Source organism: Callospermophilus lateralis, chromosome 6 (genome assembly GCF_048772815.1).
Source record: "Callospermophilus lateralis isolate mCalLat2 chromosome 6, mCalLat2.hap1, whole genome shotgun sequence".
Classification (NCBI taxonomy): domain Eukaryota; kingdom Metazoa; phylum Chordata; class Mammalia; order Rodentia; family Sciuridae; genus Callospermophilus; species Callospermophilus lateralis.
In genome coordinates, this window is record NC_135310.1 from 7,436,314 (window position 1) to 7,455,190 (window position 18,877).

Below are 18,877 nucleotides of genomic sequence, written 5' to 3' on the forward strand. Positions count from 1 at the left end.
ATCATGGGAAGCTCCTTACAGTTAAAATCAGTGAGTATATAAACTGACTGATCCTTATTATAGGAGCAGGAATAGCCATTGCTATAAAAATAACTAAATAACCAGTAAGCCAGAATACTTAGGGTACTGGAATTTCTAGAATTAGAAATTAAATCACTGAGATAATTCTTTTAAGACATGGGTCTCTAGACTTAACTACCTGAACTAAGGAAAGGCATAAATAAAACAGATGTATCATTTGAAATATTCCAGTATAATGTAACATAATTATAAAATTTAATGGAACATTTCAGTACAAATTATGCTGAAAATTACCAGTAGAACACTGAAGCACTCCTTTGGGAAGCATATTCTTGAGCTAACCAGGGCAGTTAAACCCATCATGGGCTAGTAAAAATTTATTTTTCTGAAAGCATTTTAAGTAAATAAAGTAGCTGGAAGGTGGGGGCCCAGAGAGTGGACGTGGGACCTGGAGTGAGACTGACCTGCATACTTCTCAGGGTATCCACGGTCTCCACCTGAGGCACTAGCTTAACAGGCTGTGCGTCCCAAGTGCCCCAGCCACCGTCTGAGTCCCGGGCCCAGTCACTGGGCTTGGTCAGAAGCAGGTAGGCGTCCATGAGCACGTCGTCTGGGTCCTTTGCACAGTCCTTCCCCGCAGCGGCATTGAGCAACTGCAAGACGATGCTCTTCTCCTCCGCCAGAGAGTCCGGAACAAACACTTGCAAGTTCTCCAAGCCAGGAATCTGTACCTAGAAAAGAAATGATCCAGGCTTATGCATTTACAGAAATCTGTTATTTAAAAACAAAACAAAACAAAAAAACAAAAGCAGCTTCAGGGGACAGGATTTGGGAAAGACAAGAATGTGAGCAGTATGGGGAACAGCAAGCAACTGAGGTCAAAGTGACGGAAAGAGAAAGTCTGGGAATGGACTGGGGGAGGTTCTTGCAGTCTCTCCAGTTATGGAACATCTTCTTATTGTTCAATTTTCAACCACAAAATACTCCTGGGAGGGAATGGAACAACTTCAGTCAGCACTGGTGTGTGAAGCTTTTCAGGTCACCTGATACTCTGCTGGGGGTCAACATCACCCATCATTTTAACAAGGGACAATAATGTGGTGCTGTATGGGCCACACATCCCACCCTAGGCCACACATCCCTCGGTGTGGCATAACATTTCCAATGACAATAACATATATAGATTCCAAAGTACTAAATCTCAAGCAAAGGGAAGTAAAGATGGTGACTCAAAAAGTGGTTCCAGTGATAACCCGGACACCAACATCAAAGATCCATATAAAAACTTCAAGCTGCTTCAGGAAAAGTGAGGGTGAAAAAGTCACTATTAAAAATCAAGATTATCTTTTCATATACATTATTTTAACCAAGTAGTATATGTAAATATTTGATTACTTATCTGCATTCTTAAGATATGTTAAGGCAAATAAAAAGTGTTTTTCTAATTTTCACTAGGAAATTATGGGGCAGTTATATAATGGGGTGAATGTATGGCCTCCAAAGCCTAAAATATTCATTATCTGGACCTTTTTGTAAAAGTATGCCTATTTTAGAAAAAAGAATGAAAGGCAAAGTATTTCAAGTATACTTATTTACCTTCACGTACTGTTTTGCTTTTAGAACATCTAGTAGGTTTCTAACCGGGGCTGAGAGAATAAATTCTGCTGCTATTTCCAGGTCCTAGGATCAGTTACAAAGAAACTTCTTTAGTATTAGCTTTCTTAAAAGTAAGATAAAAGAAAAATTTTTTTTAAAAATAAAGGTAGATAGTCAGGTTTGCAAACTCACCTTCCTCAACATTTTAGCAAATCCAAGTGCTTTTGAGGCTCTTTCTCTGGCTTCGTGGAAAAGCTCCTTGAGTGCCCGACTGATCTCTATAACAGACCTCCTGCCAGCAGATCAAAGCCGGGTCAGAAGCCATCAGGTGTGCCCCAGACACAACAGCATGAATAACAAAGATGAAGCAAATCCCAAGTCACAGTAACAAAGACTGCAGGTGTTTTCAATGGGAGCAAGCCATTACTGTGAACGTATACATAATATGGAGAAGCTGGCTACTCGGTTTGGTTTTCTGGATGCACATGTGTGCAGCTCCTGATTCAATCCTGGGCAAGCACTCCACCTCTAAGCTACATCCTAGCCCACTCCTCAGTTTTATAAGAAATACTCATGTCCTTTAAATATATGCAGGATACCTTCAAGTAACAATAGGTCAAATTCCTAAAGGTTTCATTGATAATTTCTTGGAATTTGAGATACGCACAGCCTAACAACTGGCTCTGCAAAAGCATGGTGGCATGTAATACATGTCCATCTGTGAGGTGTAATGCTCCCACTGTGGAGGATCTCAAGGCAGCAGTGAGACTCCACAGAGCAGTGCTTGGGAAGGGATGTGCACAGTCAGTTGAGGCAAGCCAGTTTCAACACACCACTGTGCATAAAGCTCCTATTAAATCCATCCCTAGTGAACAATTAGAGCATCATAAAATGTTCTTTAGTTCAATATCTGTCACCTTGAACTCTTATGTTTATTTAAAATCTATGATATTAGATCTCAAAACTACAAGACCTATAAACTGACGCATTCTATTTCTCAACTACTCAATTTGGTTTCCCCAGGTGAGAACATGTGTGGGAACCCCTTTCTTTAACCTTGGCATAGAAACATCCCAAGTATTTTGAAACCCAAAACGTGTTTTGCATCAAACTTTGGGTGGTGAGAGACAGAAAACATTCTAGTTCTGGAGAGCCAGTTTCATTTGAGCATTAGTTAAGACTGAATTACATATGACTGATACACGGCCACAAAACGGCTCGATGGCAGATATATATGCCACAAATAGCAATTTCAATGGTTCATCACAAATAGCATCTGCATAGAACTGGAGGAAATTCAATAGGGGAGTAAACCATGATTTCATATATTTAAGCTTAAAGTTCAGTAGAAAGGAGAAGCTAAATTTACCCACTGTCATTAACACATACCATGTGCTGCTACAGAAGTTTCAAAAGACAGAAACATAACATCTACTTAAAGACATTCCAGAAATTGTGGATGGAGATCACTGATTCTACTCATTTTTGGTCAACTTCATCCTTTACTCTAAAGGTATTATTTTCATTATGTGAAATAAACTCTTAAATTCACTTTCAAAAAATTTCTCACATGAAACCATAACTAAGAGACATAAAAAGACATGACAGTCAGAAGCAAGTCCCGCTAAGTCTATTGCCCAACTCCTCCAGGCGACACATCTGGGGCTGGACAAGGCTCCCGCAGGCTCAGCACTGACAGCAGAATGAGAGGAGAAGTGGAGCAGGAAGGGGCACAGCTCCAACCTTATTTCGTCTGAGGCACTGCTGTCGTCAGCACTGGTCCAAAACTCGGCACAGCTCTCCTGCAAGCCAAATTCCAGAAAGCTCCCTGTGGATTTCAGCAGCATCCCTGCGATGTCACTAGGGGAACAAGAATAACAAGAATAAAACTGGGAAGAAAAATCTTCCTAAAACTAAAAGGCTCAGCTACTACTATAATAACTTAAAACTCAACAATGAGAATTTTTCTTCTAATATAAAATAATGATTATTGTAAAAAAGTAAAAATCTAAATTATAACACATACCTATCTTTGTTTTATACCCCATGATTTCATCACAAACCATAAAATTTTCTTTTTTGGTTGTTGTTGTTACCAGGGATTGAACCCAGGGGTGCTTAACCACAGAGTCACATCCCCAGCCTTCTTTAGTTTGGCAGGGCCTCACGAAGTTGCTAAGGACCTCACCAAGTTGCTGAGGCTGGCCTCAAACTTGTGATCCTCCTGCCTCAGCCTCCCAAGCCAACAGTCGTGAGCTACCACACCCAGCCTTATGTTATATTTCTAGTGGCTGTGTGATTATTACACAAATGTTATTTCCATCTTAAATAAATGTTACAAAATGTTATGAAATGATACAAAATGTCAAACTAAATGATGGGATACAAAAGCAAAATGAATTACTTCAATGCAACTATTTTTGAATTTCTCTCACAACTATAGTTGACAAACATGAAATACTCTATATAGCTGATCCTTCTCATTGAACACACCATCTAAACATTAATGTTAAAATGAACACCCAGTAGTCAAAAAAATCTAAAAGAATATAATAAAACTTCAACAACTGTCTAATGACCTCGATACTGTTCAAGGAAAGGCACTTATCACCTAGCCAAAGAAGGCAGGGAGGCACAGGACCCGTAGTAGATATGGTGGACGGCAAGTGCGAGGGTTGCTGTCAGAGAAGGAGCAAACCCAGCTGAACGCAAAGCTGTTTCATGGCCAGAAAGCCCTGCAACCACCTTGCGCAAGTGTCTAATATTAACAGGGAGAAGAGCAGGAAGAGGGGGTCTGTTCAGGAGGACAGAAAGGGGGAAGCCAGTTCAGGAAGAACAACAAACAGGATCACGCATGGAGATGTGTCAAGCAGAGGCATGTTAGTGAAAAGGAAACCGCCCCAGCCAAGAGGAGCAGAGGCTGCTCATGCCACCAAGGGTCAAAGTGAGACTGGGACAGTAAATGGGGCCATGCTGGGAAGAGCCTTGGATGTCACACGACTTTACTTGATCATCTGTTGGACAAGTAAGTGGGCACCAAAAATCTAAGTAGGAAAGGACCTGATAGACACATGCTTTTAAAAAGAATATCATACAAGAATATCCAGGGTGGATTTGCTCAACAGTGACTGAATGCCTATTATTTATTAGGAAGGAGTAAACAAAATAGGAAAAAAGCTCTCCGGTGAAGAGAGAGAAAAAATAAAATATATCGTATTTCAGATTAATAATCAGTGCTTTGGAGAGAGAAAAAAAGCTAAGGAGTCCTTATGGGTAGAAACTCTGATTTAAAATAGGCTGAGAAGGTAACATTTGAACAAAGACCTGAAGGAAGTGGGGAAATGAGTCATGAAAATATCTGGAAGAGCAGTCCATGGAAGGGGACCAGCAACTGCAAAGGGCGGGTGGCAAGAGCCAAGCCCAGCCTATGAGAACAGAAGGTAGGTCAGGTTGGACATGCAGGAAGCAGAGTCTAAGAGGAGATGAGGGCCAAGGTCCGTCAGTAAGAAGGCAGACTATGCCCAGCCCCAAAGTCCACTGTCCAGGCATTCTCACTAGACAGAGAGCCACGGGAGTGTTCAGAGATGGCCTGCTGTGCCACGTAACAAGGTCCATCTGATTCTGGTGAGGTGCAGGCAGAATAGGGAGGTGATTTAGAGAGTACTGCCCTGACATGTGAACAATGCCAGCTCAAGAAGAGCAGGGGCAGGAGTGTGAGCAGAGGTCCAATTCTGCATGTGTTCTCAGGGCCAGCCAAAAGGACCAGAAGCAGCACATGTTCAAGAAATAAGTGAGGGCGGATGGCAGAGCAGAAGCTGTGGCTCCAGTACAGCAGATGCAGTGGACTGCAGACCTGGGACCCTGAGATGGGCAGTCCACACAAGGGGCAGCAGGGAGGACAAGGAGCCTCTCAGAATAAGGAGTGGGAGGCAATAGCCAGAGCCTGGGCTCAGAGCATCTGAAGGACAAGCAGAAGACAAAGATACAAATGCTGAAAGGGAGAAATGAGGGTGCAGTGAAAATTACATATTTCTAGTGTAACTAGCAGGAACCTATTCAAAATTTTCTTCAACAAAGCTTGATAGACTGGAAACAGCAACTACAAGCAGAAAATACAAAATATAACATAAGTTATAGGCAAAGCACAATTAAGGGAAATAAAGTGGGAGGGAGACTGGGGGCGCGGTGATGCTGAAAACAGCAAGGAGAGCCTTTTTTAAGAAGGCCGACTATGGGAAAGCCTGCCTGGGGACCACAGCCTGAAGCCCAGGAGCGAGGAGACAAGAGCAAGTTCACTGCTCAGAATAAAACGGGATGTAAGAAGACCTGACAATCCAGGCAGAAAAGTGGATAAAAGATTCTGAGACATTCAGATGGGACAGAGATCAGCCAGGAGCTGGAGTCAAAAGCGCACCTGACATGGAAGTTGAGGGGCTAGAGCATGACAGGAAGAAGCGAGGGTGTACGTGACTTATGAAAAGAAGCAGAAGAAATACCAACATATGAGCAATGAAGAGAGAGCACAAGGAGACACCGACAGGGTCCAGAGCACAGGAGAGTCCCGAGCTCACGTGAGTCAAAGCAAGTCAGACTGGAGTGGCCACTGGCAGAGTCCTCTGAACTGCAGCCTGGGCTCAACAGTGTGGGTCTGACCCAGGAGGAAACACATTCCTACAACGGAACAGTGCTGTGCTCCCTCCTGCAGACCGTCCTGGTTTCTGTCTATATGCTTTCATCAAGCATAAACCAGTTATGAAGAGATGTGTGATTAGGCTAAATTACTAAAAAACTGTCAGTGGAAATACGTAAGTTCTGACTGTCCCCACCACAACTGAAACATCCAGGTCTATTCTACCCTTGGAGCACTTCCTTCCTTTTATTAAAATGATATAACAAGACAAAAAAAAAAAAAGAGGGTTTACCCTAAAGCAGGATTTCTCAGGTTCTAAATGGATACTTTGGGTGGATACTTTGAGGTTCTAAATGGATACTTTGGCCTGCTGTGGGGCCCGTCCTGTGCAGTGCAGGATGTCCAACCCGGCTTCTGCCCACCAGGTGCCAGTATTATGTTCTCCAAATGTGACAATCAAAAATGTCTTCATATTGCCAAATGTCCCCAAGGGTCAAAATCAACTTTGGTTGAGCACCACTATTCAAAACTTGGAAGAGGGGCAGGTACATTACAGGTATGAATGATTATAATTTTCAAGTAACTGAACATTCAAACGTGTGAAAGAGACTCCACGGGCAAACCAGGAGAAGAGTGAGAAAGGAAAGAAGCCATACTGTGAAGCAGAAAGATTCCTACCAGAAGAGTTTTCCAGCCTGTGCCTCTCCTCCCCGTATGTAATGAGTTATTTCTTTGGTGAAATTCCATTCTTCTTCTAACAGATTTTTTAAACTATGGGATGCTTGAGGTAATTGCTGTAGCATTTGGATCCAGCTTCTCATGTAATCAAAATATACCTTAAAATACAAAAATATAAAAGGAGATATTTGAGAGTAAATTCAGCAATCCACATCTTCACCTCTATTAACAAAAGATACGAATCAGACAGGCATGTCAAAAGGGACTGTGGAGAGCATGCAACAGAGGCGAGGTCTCATCAGCTAAGGTCTAGGGTAGATCATTTTTAAAACTGTATAACTCTTCAGCAACTTCACACATCATCCACATCCCTTTACATGCCTAATAACTAAAAAATTCACAATGTACAGGAAAGCACAAATAATAGGGAAAACAGCACTTAGAAATGTTCCTTATGGTATTGGGAATAAATTTATTAAAGTATGTTGTATTCACATACAAATATATGAAACACAAATCCTACTGTTACATATTTTTATAATATAATCAATAAAAAATTTTTTAAAAAGAAATCTTTATGATGAACAAACGTGACTGTGGTTCCCATAGGAGAGTAGGATCTTTGCTGGTTTCACTGTTCTTTTTAGCTGGGGGCAGATGTGCACTGAGGCGAACATGCCGTACCTCCCCTACCTGATGCCCAGATTTGTGTGGCCTAACTTCCCAAGGTTCATTACACACTTAAGATGTATGACCAGACTATCAGTTGTCCTGAAGTGGGTCTGTGCCCACCACCACTTCTACTGTGGCAGCCCACCAGGCCTCAGCCCTCCTTTGACTTAGCTGCTGGGTGGGAGAGTTTTACCTACAAGCAGTTTTTCTCAAGACAGGCTCAGAGAGGCTGTTCTGACCTCAAGAACACACCCGAATCACACACTCTCTCCCTCAGGACACCTTCTGACACTGAGTGGGACATTGCCATGAGGCCTGATGCCCAGCTGCCACGTTGCTCTCGACTGCCAAAGGTGACTTGCCTCCTGCACTTAGGAGTTCCCAGGATTCTTTCTCTACCTTCAAGTTCAGTTTTTTCACAGACTACAATGTAAGAGTTCGCTCTCTTTTTGTTTCTCCTCAGAACCAGTGATAACTTTCAGTCTGTAGATTGCAAATCTTTCTTTCATCTCAAAACAGCATTCCTCTGCTGCATTTCTGAAGGCTCGGGTCCCCCACCATCCAGCTGTACAGTGGTGCTCTGCAGGCCCGGGGCCACTCGACCAGAGCCGTGTGTGACCCACCATCTTCCCAGAAGAAGCGAGTTTCGCACACTCTGGTGCTCCCTCACCTCCTGGATCTCCCCTCACACCCAAGGGCTGCAAAGAGCTGGCACCCCCACGCTTCCTCACTGCTACCTTCAACCCACTACTCTTCCACATTCTCACTTAAAAAGCTCAACAAAAGAAAGACTCTGCCCCTTGAAGGTTTAGGTTCCAGCTGTACCATCAATTCCGTCTTCACCTGTCATCACCGACTTCCAATCTGCCCGCTTCAGACCTGTCTGTCAGCTCTGGCCTGACCTTCCTAGTCCCCACCCTGATCAGGCTCAGCACCATGCTGTGACTTCGACTCTGCTTCAGTTCAGCCCCCTGGCTTCCTCCTCCTCCAACAGGGCCTCCCTGGTGTCTCACACCAGAACTGCCCAACCTCCCAGGACCAAGTCAACACTCTGAGGCCCTGCCTCCTCCCCTCCTTCAGTTCATTTGTTCACTAACACAACTTCCCGCCAAGCTCACTAGCTGCCAGAGTCCACAGAGCCCGGTCCTTCTCCAACTCACAACCCCCTTCCTGGGTCCACTCTCCTTGTCAGCTGCTCCCACAGGCCCACCCCTCAACACCACTCGTCAGTATGCTGAAGTCCCGTCACTGCTTTTCATCTCACTGCTTGTTAAGACCCCACTGCCAGCCAAAGCACAGCTAGGCCATTCCCTGTGTCCACACTGAGAAGCTGAGAGCCACCAGGAAGCCACCTGTCAGGAAGTCTCACTGTTCTGCTCAATCACAATCGCCCACCATATGACATCCAGCATTCCTGGTGATCGTATTTATTTCACTACTCATTTTTCGTCTCTCTACAACCATCATTTAAAACTCCTCCGTTTCCTCAACCCATTAATACTGTCGCCCCCACTCTTAGCAGAGGAGCTCATCTCTCTTGAAAAAAGAGAGGGTTGAGGCTCAGTGGCAGAGCACTTGCCTGGCTATAGGAGGCACTAGGTTTGATCCTCGGCACCACATACACATAAATAAATAAAAATAACGGTGCATCAACAACTAAAAAGCCAGAAGTCATTAGACATAAAATCTCTCAGCCTCCTGACACCAAAAATGCAAATGTGCACATATACTCCCTGCCTTCTTTACAATGAGCTGCTGTTCCCCCTCATTTCAAAATCTGCATCGTGACAGCCATCTCTTCCTGAAATCAGCACAACTTCCTAGCACAGACTTTCCCTCTGCACACGTGGGTATGTGCACACACACGCATAAATGTTCATCTCTCCCCTTATCAGAGTCAATCCCAAAGGCTGTCAATACTCACAGGCCAACTTAAGAAGCAAGCTTTTACTGGATCCAGTCTTCACGATTCACCTGGCCACACCATCTGGCCCCAGCAGTCACTCTCAGTGACCCACCCTATGTCCCTCCAATTTCACACTTTAAAATTGAATTCTTATACTTCTTTCTCGATACACGTTATGCACTCTAACCCAAGCACTTCCACATGCTGCGCTAGGGGCAACCTGGCGCTGGATCCTACAGCTGCCCCGGCCTCCAGTCCTCTCATCACTGCAGCCAGAGGCCTCTCTTCACTTGGGAACCTTCGTTCCTGCCACACCCCTTCCCAACACAGAGAGCTGGCATCTGCTGCCTCCTGTCGGAAAAGTGTTTATTTCAGTCTCTTTTTCATTGCTTCTGTTAGAAAGTTAGGAGGCCAAAAAACAATCTAACAAATATCACCTAGAACAACAAATATTAATATTTGGTCATATTGTTTCAGAAATTTTTTCTGTAAGAGGGTACCAGAAAGTTAATTCTCCTTTCTCTCTCTTTGTTTCTCTATCCTTCTTCCCCAGAGGCAATAAATATCATGAATTTAGTATGTTTCTTTCCAAGTCTGTATGCTTTATAAAACATTTGTCATTACACAGATGACAACATATATTATACCTTTGGGTATTTTTAAAATTTTTTACATAAATTGGGTTATACTGGATGTATCAACCTTCAGATAAATCCCAGTATCCCTTTCTCAAGAGAATCTTTCCTTTACCTCCACACAATCTCAAATCGTACACTCAGGGTCCACAAAAAACCTGTGCCTCTCCTTTGTAGTATTTTTCACAGCTGGAATTTTTCACGCATGATTAGATAATAACCAGTCTACCCATCACTCCAAAACTCTTACTCTGCACTCATCACTGAATCCTCAGTTCTCTACAAGACACCCAGCAGACAACAGACATCCAATAATTAAGGTGCAGAATGAAAAAATTTTCCCTGCTCCTTAGTTCTTTATCCTTTTGCAGAAACTCTGTGTACACATGGGCTCTTCCTTGTATCTTCTGCAACTACACTTCTTGTTCCTCACTTTCACATTTTCCTTTTGACTTCTCTTTATGTGGTGTTATGGTTTGGCTGTGAGGTGTTCCCCAAAAGCTCACGTGTGAGACAATTCAAGAAGGTTCAGAGGAGACATGATTGGGTTTAGAGAGGCTTATCCCAAGCAGTGAATTAACCCCTTGATAGGATTCACTGAGTAGCAAATGAAGTGGTAGGGTGAGGCAGGAGGAGGTGGGACTTGAGGCGTGGCTTTGGGGTACATGTTTGTATCTGGCCAGTGGAGACCTCTCTCTCTGCTTCCAGATCACCATGTGAGCTACTTCCCTCTGCCACACTCTTCTGCCGCGATGTTCAGCCTCACCTTGAGCCCTGAGGAATGGAGCCTGCTGTCTGTGGACTAAGACCTCTAATCCATGAGCCCCCAAATTTCCTCCTTTAAAATTGTTCTGGTCAGATCTTTTAGTCACAGTGGGGAAAAAAAGTTGAGTAAAACTCGTGGTTTCCTTAGGTCAAGCACAGGTCCTTCCACCGTCCGTTCCCTGCCTTGGTTACTTCTGAGCTAGGGGCCTGGCAATGAGCTGAGGCAGCTCAGCTTCAGTTAGGTCTGTGGCCTCAAACCCTCACCAAGTCGTCTCCTTGGACCACAGACACGCAGTAAGCGCCTCAGTTTCTGAGCAGAGAGGACGCTGTCACACACTGTAACAACCCTGAGTCGTGGACTTTCTTCATAGTAACTTGCTGATCCCTGCCCCCACCCTTCAGCAGCGCTCCCATGGGCAGCTATTCTGGGCTGGCAAGTTCAGTGGGAACACCGAGCATCTCACCACTGCAGCCTGTGTCATGTACAGATCTTTAGTCAACAGCAGAGCTCCACAGGGACACCATGGCTCTAGACTCTCCAGGTCTAAGGTGGGAAGTACTCAGAGCCTGCATCTGCTCTGGTTTAGTCTACATTTCAAGGCAAATAATTCCATCAATCTTTTTAATTTGTGGGATGGTGGTAAAGGAATGGGTACTGTTGCAAATTTTCTCCTTTTCTGAATATGGAATTTTTTTTCTTCTCTTTATGGTGGGTTTCCAGAGAAGGGTACCGGGTAATTAAGAGCTGACTGCCTACCCAAGAGCTATTCTCTCCTTCCGTCCTAACGAGACAATGATTTTTGTTTAGGTTCCCCCAGTCTTCTAAACATTCCCCTGATTTTTCTAGCACACTACAGGGCACAATTTTAAAACCACTGGTAATTTCCAGTTTTTTCATCTATGACAGTACACATACTGACTCATGCAAATCATGGACAGTAAAGCGAAAACTAAACTGTTGCTCCTCACCTGGCCCCACCCCATGCCCATCACGGGGCACAGGTGCCTCTGGAAGCCATCAGAAACAGCTCAAGAAGCAAGGAACTTTTTTTTTTTTTTTCAAAAACTTTCATTTGATTGTCCATGGAAAGCAACAACAAACAATTATGTGTTGCTTTTTACCACAACTTTTCAATAATAAAAATTTTTCTGATGTAGGAAGTAGATATTACTTCAAAATATAGCCATTTGACACACACTGGTCTTTCATGTATTCCAGCCAGTTGGAAAATAATCTCAAATACATCATAATTACTTCTCATAAATACCAGATTATTTTAAATTCCATTCCCTGGCACCTCCTTCATTTTCTACTCATTTAAGGTTGAAAAGCTGTCTGACATGTGAATTCCAAGCCCCCACTGACAATACGAGGTCACGCCACAGCCTTGCCACTGAGAGAAGGAGAAACATGCTGGGTGAGCTCTTGCTGCTGAGGCAAGGCCTGCACTGGTTGGCAAGGGACTCTGGCTTTTTTCTTCCAACGTAGAAAACAGGGGTGGTTCCTGGAGGTGCTGTAGCCAGCCTGAACAGAACACAGTGGAACCAGCAAGAATGAGAGGCCCTCCACAACGACAGCCTCCAAGCAGCAGTTTTCTCATGATTTCACCACCCTGCCAGGAAGCAGGCTCGCCCATGGCCTTGCCCTAGAGACTCCAACACGCACATGCACATCAACACTCTACCGCACACTACGGAAGACAGAGCATGTCAAGCTACAACCCTGGGTCAGGAAGCTCCCAGTCCAATCAGGGAACCCTGAGAAGAGACTGTGTTTACGCTAGATTACAATACAGTTCTCACAGTAACTGTGAAGAGAGTTCAAAGAAGATATAGAAAGAAGGCTAGAAAGGTTAAAATTATCAGATAAGTTTTCTGGAGAAAAATAAACTCTGAAAGTAAGTCTGAAGTAGCTTTAGTTAAGGAGGAAGGATGAGGAGAAAGAAAAACAGTTCTATTAGAAAAGAATAATATAAACAATGGTCCAAAGATCAGAAACACAGGGCAAGTATGATTCGTGTGAGAAGACTGGGCCCCAGGGTAAAACAGGTTCACTCTTGCTCCATCAAGTCGTTTACAAATCCTCAATGTGCCACTTCCTTGAGGAACTCTCCTCTCATCTTTGAGCCTTAGGATCCTTGTGGTAAGCTCCCTTAAGACATCCCCAGAGAAGTTCGAGGGTTCATCTCAGCATACCTGTACCCCAGAGCTATGGACATGTCGGGGTGGAAGTGTGCACCCTGGCCAGTCCTCACCAGATCCCTTTCTTGCTCTTCTGTACTACTTCCATAGCTATGAGAGGTCCCTAGCCCCTGTACCAGGAATTACCCAAAGTTCTGCTAACAGGTGGCTGAATAAAAAGAAGACCAGACTATGATTTTCTTTGTGGACTGTGATGAACTGCCCTAGAATTAGATAATGACCAAGTTGACAATTCTTGCCAAAAATTGGGAGGGAGGGAGGGAAGGAAGGAAGGAAGGAAGGAAGGAAGGAAGGAAGGAAAGGAGGGAAGGAAAGGAAAGGAAGAAAAGGAAAGAAGAGAAAAGAAAAAGAAAAAGAAAGTGAGCTTAAGAAAAAAATAAATGTAATGTGCGACCAGGTCGACCAATTGCAGTGAAAGACAGCCACACTCACCTGGTCCATGTACCCAAGAAAGGCCTCCCTCTTCCTTACCATCAACATCTTATGCAGATCCTCTTCGAAGGCATCAATGTTGCAGTCGGCCTTCTCCAAGTCATCTAGAACCTCCTGCAGCATGAACTGGTAGTACTGCTTCATCAAAAGGCCACCCTTGAGGACCTCTTTACACTCCCTCACCAGCTGCAAAAGAACAGACAAGCTCTACTGTCCACACCACTCGACCAAGAGACTCAGAAAGGGGGAACCTTGCCTCTGAAAACCAAAAAGAGTTTCCACGTTCTTCAAAGTTTATTTTTCATGAATATTGTAGTAGTCTCAATTTAGTAAGAACAAAATAATGAAAATACAGAAATTTTAATATTATAGCCAAGAACTGTTTTTTAATATTACACCAAGATTCTGGTGCACACCTGTACACCCAGTTACTCAGGAAGCTGAGACAGAGGATTCAAATTCAAGACCAGCCTGGACAACTTGGCAAGACCCTGCCTCAAAATAAAAAAAAGCAGGGTTGGGGGGGGGGGTGGACTGCAGATTAGCTCAGTTGGTAGAGTGCCCTGGGTTCAATCCCCAGTACCATTAAAAGAAAAAGAATTATAGCATAGATACACAGAAAATAACATATAGGCAACAACCTGCTTTGCTAAAAGTGCTTACACACACACACACACACACACACACACACACACACACACAAATATTTACTCCTATAAGTAAATTTATATTGAAAGTAAATTCTATAAAGTAAGATCAATTTTTTCTACTAATTTGCATCATTGTAAGAGAGAAAAGAGAAAAATCTTCTGAGGAAACTGGTAAATTTTAGCTAAAAACATAATTAAAGATTCAAACATACCTACATACAGCAGAGCAAAGAAGTTGTTCAAAAACTTTAGTAGAGTTTACCTATTGTGAGGTGTGATTTTTGTCTACCTTCAAAAAGAGTCTAATATTTGCAAAAGCAAGCAAACAAACCCTAAGCTAATCTGATGGAATTAGATGAAAGTCAAGGAAAACAAAATTAAAAGACAGGTAAATTTGTAACATATATATATAGGTCTGGGAGGTCAGGTTATAAGGAGGGAAAAAGGCTAAAATGAGATGACCTAGAAAGTCCCTCACATGGATAATTTTTAGATGGAGTCCTTAAAGGTTTTAAAAGAATTATCTACAAGAGAGCACTATGGCTATAGTTAAGTCTACTAAAAAGTGCTCTGTTCAGATTATTTAGATATAAATTTCTGTATTAAAAGTGTCACGTAGGTGCAATAACTGATCTCTGAATGCATTTGACCAAAAATTTCTATTCTCTTTGTTCCCTAACAATACTACATTATAAAGTGTTTTAACAAAAATTACTATTTTATTCTCACAAGAACCCACCAGCAAAAAATCAGCTCTACCTTGCTTTACCAGGGTGTTGCTGGTGTGCTCTGCGAGGAAGGGAATTCAGTACTTTACTAGAAGGTCCTCAACCGCAATACTGAGGAGAGGCGGGAAGCAGGGCCAAAGTGGACAACAAGATAGCAGCAGAGACGGGCTGGTGGAAGGAGCAGAGCTAAGGTGGAGACAGCTCTGGCAGGTGCCAGGTGCAAACTCAAGTGCCCATTGGCTCCGCTCTTCTACAACAAGCTAAAGACACCTCCCACACACACATCCTGTTCTGAACCTCCTGTACAACCTGATTCACCCTTCCCTCCATCTGTACTGTTCAGTCCTATCATCCTGGCTCTTAAATTCCCAGGGGATGGATGTGGCAGACTACAAAAAAAAAACACAAATCTATCTTTCTTTTCTTGTAGATAAAATCCTTAATTTTTTACTTTAGATAGTGAATATCCATATGTTAACATCACAAAATGTGAATGCAGGCACTCTTCAGCAGTCACTGCTTGGTAAAACTGCATCCAGCATCAAAGCCCCACAAGAGCCCAGCTGGGAAACCAAAAGTTGTCCTCCCTGTTTAAACCACACGTGAACTGCTTAAGCAAGCAAGGAATACAAATACCTCTCCTCTGCATATACTTTCTCTTAATAGAACAAAAAATAAACTTAAAGAATTTAAACTCTTAAGAATGACTCTGTTGCACATGCCTGTAATTCCAGCGGTTCAGGAGGCTACGGCAGGAGGATCCAAAATTCAAAGCCAGCCTCAGCAAAAGCAAGGTGCTAAGCCAATCAGTGAGAATCTGTCTCTAAATAAAATACAAAATAGGGCTGGGGATGTGGTTCAGTGGCCAAGTGCCCTCAATTAAGTTTAATCCCCGGTAACCCTCCCCGCCCCCCACAAAAAAGAATGAATCTATTTACAGTACTCAATGGCTAATATAAAGGAAATACCCTTTTAGAACAAGAAACTGGGTGGTAGAAAGGCTGAACCACAGTCTGATTGAGAATCAGGATCTTTCTTAAACGTAAAGAACGTTTTAAAATCGCCTTAAAAAGCACACCTTAAAAACACGAACATGCATTCGCTATTCCCTATTTGTAACAATTAGGAGAAAAAAATCCTCGCCGTGAAAAGGCTAAGCCTGTAGACTAATGTTAGTGCTGAAAATTTAAACAGTCTTTGAAGCAGACCTGCTTGATACTCAGGAGAGATGGCTCTCCAGCGGGTCTCTGTTCCAGTCGCAGCTTCAGACACTCATGAATGACGTTCAGCAGGACTCGGCAAAGCACTAAAAAGGCAGGTTCGAAGGAGGGCAAGTCCATAGCCTTTAGCTCTTCCCAGGACACAGCACTGTGTTTCTGCTCCGAGGAAGGTGGCGTCCTTGATAGTTGCACGTAATCTGAACCCCACATGGGATCTGGAAATTCAGAAAACTAACAAAAATTCAAGACAAAGATTAAAAGAACACACAGGACAGTGTCCTAAGCTTGTGGTTATAACCTGCTATTCTCTATAATTTTCTGACAAATCTACAAAGTTCTAACTTTAAACAGAAAGAAATCTTTAATAATTCAACACAGACCCCCAAAATTCCAAAAATGTTACATGACAATAACAATTAAAAGCAAACAGTAATACTTTTATCAAAGTGGTAGTAAGACAAAGCTTCGGAACATGTTTGTAAGTTTACATACAGGATGATTCACATGTATCTCTTGACGGGGAACCAAAGAATTATTAAAATTTGAGAAAAGATTAAAGTCAGAAGAGTCTTTCCTAAATAGCCATGTAAGTGAACACAAAAATGAGCGAGTTCAACCCATTCTTCTGTCTATTTTTTATTTAAAATTCCCAATGACATTAAATGCCTGAAAGGAAAAACTCTGTTCCTTATTTTATAGGTATTTAATCTCGAGTAATATATAACCTGACATCAAACAAATAAGATGTCAGCATATAACCATTAACATAGCAACCTAGGGAATACACTTGAGTATTTTCAACTAGCAATCTACATCAGCACTGAAAAGAAGATTAATTTATCCTTTTATGTTCAACACATATACCTGCATTTAAATTAATGCATACTATACTTGGGTTTCCTTAAAAGGCAGGAATTTCTAAAGCAGTCCCATAATTTTTAAAATGATGACTGTGATAAATGTGGTCAGGGTTGGGCATGAAAGCCCTTTTTTCCCACTAGTATCGTGACTTCAGAAAAAGGCGTTTATTTAAAGCTCTATAAAATTCAAGCAAACTTTCTATGATAACTTTCTGCTGACTCATTTGCTACATCTTTTAGCATGTTCTATATCCCCAGCCCACTGACCCATTTGTTGAGCAAGGGAACAGACCCTCCTTCTCCAGGCAGCACTGCCAGACACCCAACAGGCAGGTCTATACCAGTGAGGCAGCGCAGACCTGCTGCTAGCATTTGGTTGATAAGAGCAGGTACCCCCCACACACCATAACTGTAACAGATAAACTTCTCTAGGGACCCCCTCCCATCTTGTCAGTAAGGTTTTACAGTGTCAACAGGATTTGACAGGAGTTCTACAGAGGGCTCAATGTGGTTTGAAGTTTCTTCTTTTTTGTAAATGCCAGGTGTGACGGGCGAACTCTGTCACAAGCTTGTTGCTATGCAAAAAGTCACTATCTCTTGTTTTCCTTGGTAAAAACCTGTGAAGCCTCTGACCTGAAACATGAGACTGAGAGTAACTGGTATGTACCCAGTCATCGTCATGTAACCAATCCATTAAGTACAAATCTAAAAGAATTTCTAAACCTGCAGTCCACAGATTTTTGGGGGGGGCATTGGCAACTTAAATAAACCTGCTTCCTGAAAATTCCTCAGGTGTCAGGTCTCATGTGTACTACATCATAGTAAGTCAGCACCAGTCCAGATGTGGGAAACAGTCAGAACTGAGCACTGACGAGGAAACAGAAGCTTCCTTAAGAGAAGATCAGGGTGAAGAATCAGACACGGTAGCTGACTTCAAATGTTACTGATTTAATGTATGAAACAAAAAGGCACCATAAAAATAGTGTAATGGAACAACTAACTACTTTAAAGCCCACTGGAGAAAATAAATCAAGAGTTCTGAAATAAGTTAATAAAAACAGCGAGAATAAAATGAATACTACCAAAAATGGAATAAATAATTTAGAAATCAACTGAAGCAATTATCACTATAACTCAGAGCCAAAGGAAAAATGAACGAAAATTTAAAGTAAAAAATAAGAGGCATTAAGTGAGATCTGGAAGCTCTACCATAAGAACAGGAGTTCCATGAAGAGCAGAAGGAAAAGATGGAGGAGCTGGGGCACAGTCACGAGGGGGTGGGGGGTGGGAGGAGCAGCAGCAGGTTCAGGACCATCTCTACAGCCACCACCTCTTGGAACAGTGAAGAGTGTGACGTCCAGTTCCTTTACCTCTCCAAAGCACTGCATGAGGAAGTACGGCAGTCTAGTCTAATGAAAAATGGACTGGAAGGAGATCTCAAGAGGAAGAAAACTACCAAGGAAGTGACAAGCTGTGATCCAGCAACACCTGTCCAGGCAGGTACAGCTACATGACCATGATTTGGTTATGAACTCTAATTCAAGTTGGAGAACGCATTATGCTTCTTTGAAAAAGCAATACTACAAGAGAAAAAAACCTGAATCTTACGTTTCAAATTATTTCAAGAAACCCACAGGGTGGAAAAGGGGCAGTGGGAAGCACTGTACTTCACTCCAGTGAGGAGTACCACCCCCACCTGCCCAACACACCAGGAAGACTCGATAATGGAAGGATAATAAGAAGACTGCAATGTAACTTCTCCCAATCCCAATGTCATTTAATATGTATTTGACAAATCCATTATGAAGTTTATTTGGAAGAAAGTGATGTACAAAACAAACAGCTCAAAAATTTCTGAAAAGAAAAGGTGAATAAGGAGAAC

At 42.7% G+C, this 18,877-nt stretch overlaps 1 protein-coding gene across 5 annotated transcripts in view; it reads right to left on the minus strand.

Annotated features, from left to right (window-relative positions):
* Nucleotides 1–18,877, minus strand: part of Map3k4 (mitogen-activated protein kinase kinase kinase 4) — a 105,059-nt gene that overhangs the window by 26,282 nt on the left and 59,900 nt on the right. For all 5 annotated transcript variants that reach the window (XM_076858059.2, XM_076858060.2, XM_076858058.2 and 2 more), the window contains exons 4-10: nucleotides 16,124–16,366; nucleotides 13,577–13,723; nucleotides 6,926–7,083; nucleotides 3,361–3,477; nucleotides 1,810–1,909; nucleotides 1,618–1,701; nucleotides 486–752 (exon numbers count right to left, since the gene is read on the minus strand). In XM_076858059.2, the coding sequence (XP_076714174.1) occupies nucleotides 486–752; nucleotides 1,618–1,701; nucleotides 1,810–1,909; nucleotides 3,361–3,477; nucleotides 6,926–7,083; nucleotides 13,577–13,723; nucleotides 16,124–16,366 (1,116 nt within the window). The remainder of the gene's footprint in view (nucleotides 1–485; nucleotides 753–1,617; nucleotides 1,702–1,809; nucleotides 1,910–3,360; nucleotides 3,478–6,925; nucleotides 7,084–13,576; nucleotides 13,724–16,123; nucleotides 16,367–18,877) is intronic.